The sequence below is a fragment of the Corvus kubaryi genome, unplaced genomic scaffold, assembly GCF_017639235.1.
Source record: "Corvus kubaryi isolate FWS band 111438036 unplaced genomic scaffold, C.kubaryi_AGA036_p1.0 37352, whole genome shotgun sequence".
In the NCBI taxonomy this organism is placed as follows: domain Eukaryota; kingdom Metazoa; phylum Chordata; class Aves; order Passeriformes; family Corvidae; genus Corvus; species Corvus kubaryi.
In genome coordinates, this window is record NW_024581114.1 from 2348587 (window position 1) to 2350889 (window position 2303).

The 2303-nt window shown below is 59.7% G+C and overlaps 2 protein-coding genes across 2 annotated transcripts in view; both read right to left on the reverse strand.

The window, feature by feature from the left end:
• LOC121666415 (tyrosine-protein phosphatase non-receptor type 11-like) overlaps positions 1–1932 on the reverse strand; it is a gene marked incomplete at its 5' end in the record, with an annotated part of 6855 nt that extends 4923 nt beyond the window's left edge. The window contains 3 exons of the mRNA XM_042031916.1: positions 579–710; positions 1206–1361; positions 1837–1932. Of these exons, the coding sequence (XP_041887850.1) occupies positions 579–710; positions 1206–1361; positions 1837–1932 (384 nt within the window). The remainder of the gene's footprint in view (positions 1–578; positions 711–1205; positions 1362–1836) is intronic.
• A 98-nt stretch (positions 1933–2030) lies between these two features.
• Positions 2031–2303, reverse strand: part of AGRN (agrin) — a 57865-nt gene continuing 57592 nt past the window's right edge. The window contains exon 25 of the mRNA XM_042031917.1: positions 2031–2082. Within this exon, the coding sequence (XP_041887851.1) occupies positions 2031–2082 (52 nt within the window). The remainder of the gene's footprint in view (positions 2083–2303) is intronic.

Sequence of the window (2303 nt, forward strand, 5' to 3'; positions counted from 1 at the left end):
CCTCCTCAGGGATCTCCTCCTTCCCTCCTCAGGGATCTCCTCCTTCCCTCCTCAGGGATCTCCTCCTGGGGGATTTCATTTTCCCTGCTCAAGGGTCTCCACTTTCCCTGCTCAGGGATCTCCATCCAGAGGGGATTCACTTTCCCTCCTCAGGGATCTCCTCCTTCCCCGCTCAGGGATCTCCTTCCAGGGGGGATTCACCTTCCCTGCTCAGGGATCTCTTTCTGGGAGGTTTCACCTTCCCTAGTCAGGAATCTCCACGTTCCCTACTCAGGGATTTCCTCCTGGGAGGTTTCACCTTTCCTGCTCAGGGATCTCCTTCCAAGGGTTTCCCCCTTCCCTGCTCAGGGATTTCCTCCTGGGATGCTTCGCTTTCCCTGCTCAGGGAATCTCCTTCCAGGGGCTTCCCCTTCCCTACTCAGGGATCTCCTGGGATGCTTCCCCTTCCTTCGTTCTCCTCCAGCTCATTCCCAGTACCCCAAAACTCCACCAGGGTGACTTTTCAGTGGGCAAACCCAGCAGGGGAAGCTCCAGAGCCCCCTCCCTGCGGATGCCAGCCCGTTCCTGGCCGGACTCACCCTGTCTGGCCGCAGGATCTCCAGCTCCCGCAGGAGGTAGCCCTGGGCCTCGCGCTCGCTCACGTGGCGCACTCGGATGGCCCCGAATTCCTTGGAGCAGCCCTTGTCCGGCCAGTACCGGAAGCATTTGTTCTGCAGGGACACCAGGGAGGGGATCCTCAGCCGAAATTGGGGAGCTGGAGGGGGATCTGAGCCCCTGGGATCTGGAAGGGGCAGCTCCAGCAGGGAGGTGTTCCCTGTGAACTGGGATGAACTGGGAAGGGCCGTTCCTATGGGAAGTATCCCTGTGGGAATCTTTTGGGGAGAGCTTCTGGTGTGTAACGGGGGCTCCCAAAGCTCGAGAGGGATTTTTCGCAGGGGATGGAGTGACAGGACAAGGGGGAGTGGGCTCACGCTGACAAGGAGCAGGTTTAGGTCGGATATTGGGAAGAAATTCTTGGCTCTGAGGGTGAAGAGGTTATTCCATGGATATCCCATCCCTGGGAATGTCCAGGGCGGGGCTTGGAGCAGCCTGGGATTGTGGAAGGTGCCTGTGCCCATGGTAGGAGTGGGATGGGGTGGGATGGGGTGGGATGGGCTTTAAATTCCTTCCAGCCCCAACCCATTCCATGATTCCCTGCAGCTCACCCGGCCCCTCTCCACCTCCCTGGTGGTCATGACGATGACGTGGGAGTTCTCCTGGTGCACCATGGCCCAGAAGTCGTTGACGGTGCCCTGCAGGCAGCCCTGGGTGGCGATGTAGACCTTGCAGTGCTCCGAGCTCCTCCCGTCCTCGGGGATGCTCTGAGAGATGGGAAAAACCCACCTTCAGCATTCCCAAACTTCCTGATGCCCTAAATCCTCCTCCAGTCTCAGCACCAGCCTCACCAGAGCTGTCAGCAAATGCTCTGCCAGCCTCTCCAGGGGCATTCGTGCTGCTGGACAACGTCCCTGTGCCACAGAGCCTTCCCAAAAGGTGGATGGGGCTGGAATGAAGCCGCCTTCGTGGCTTCCCAAAGGATGGGGTGTAAATTCCAGAGCTGCCTTGCTGGAAATGCAGCTGCAGGCAGCTCTTGGCTGACAGATTGAATCCCAATGCCAATTTAATCCCATTTTTGATAATTTTCCATCACGGAAAGGCTCTGGGAATGGGTCAGGAAAGGAGGGGATGGAGATAAACTGAGATCCTTTGGGATCCCCAAAAAACCCCAGATTTGGGCTGATCCTGAGAGTTTATTCCCTCAGATTTCCCACCTGGGGGATTCCCTTCCCCAAATACCTTGATGTAGTTGGCGTTGATGTAATCGGAGCCGGGCACGGCCCCGTCCACGTCCCGGAGCGTCACCCTCGTGGTGTCAACTGTGGGACAGGAGTGACACCGGGGTCACACTGGGGGCTGGGGTCACACTGGGGTCCCACAGGGGGCTGGGGTGACACTGGGGTCACACTGGGGGATCTGGGGTGACACCGGGGTCACACTGGGGTCACACTGGGGGCTGGGGTGACACTGGGGTCACACTGGGGGCTGGGGTGACACACAGGGGTCACACTGGGGGTTCTGGGGTGACACTGGGGTCACACTGGGGGCTGGGGTCACACCGGGGTCACACTGGGGTGACACTGGGGGATCTGCGGTCACACTGGGGTCAGACAGGGGGCTGGGGTGACACTGGGGGACAGGAGTGACACTGGGGTCACACGAGGGGCTGGGGTGACACTGGGGTCACACGGGGGGGGCTGGGGTCA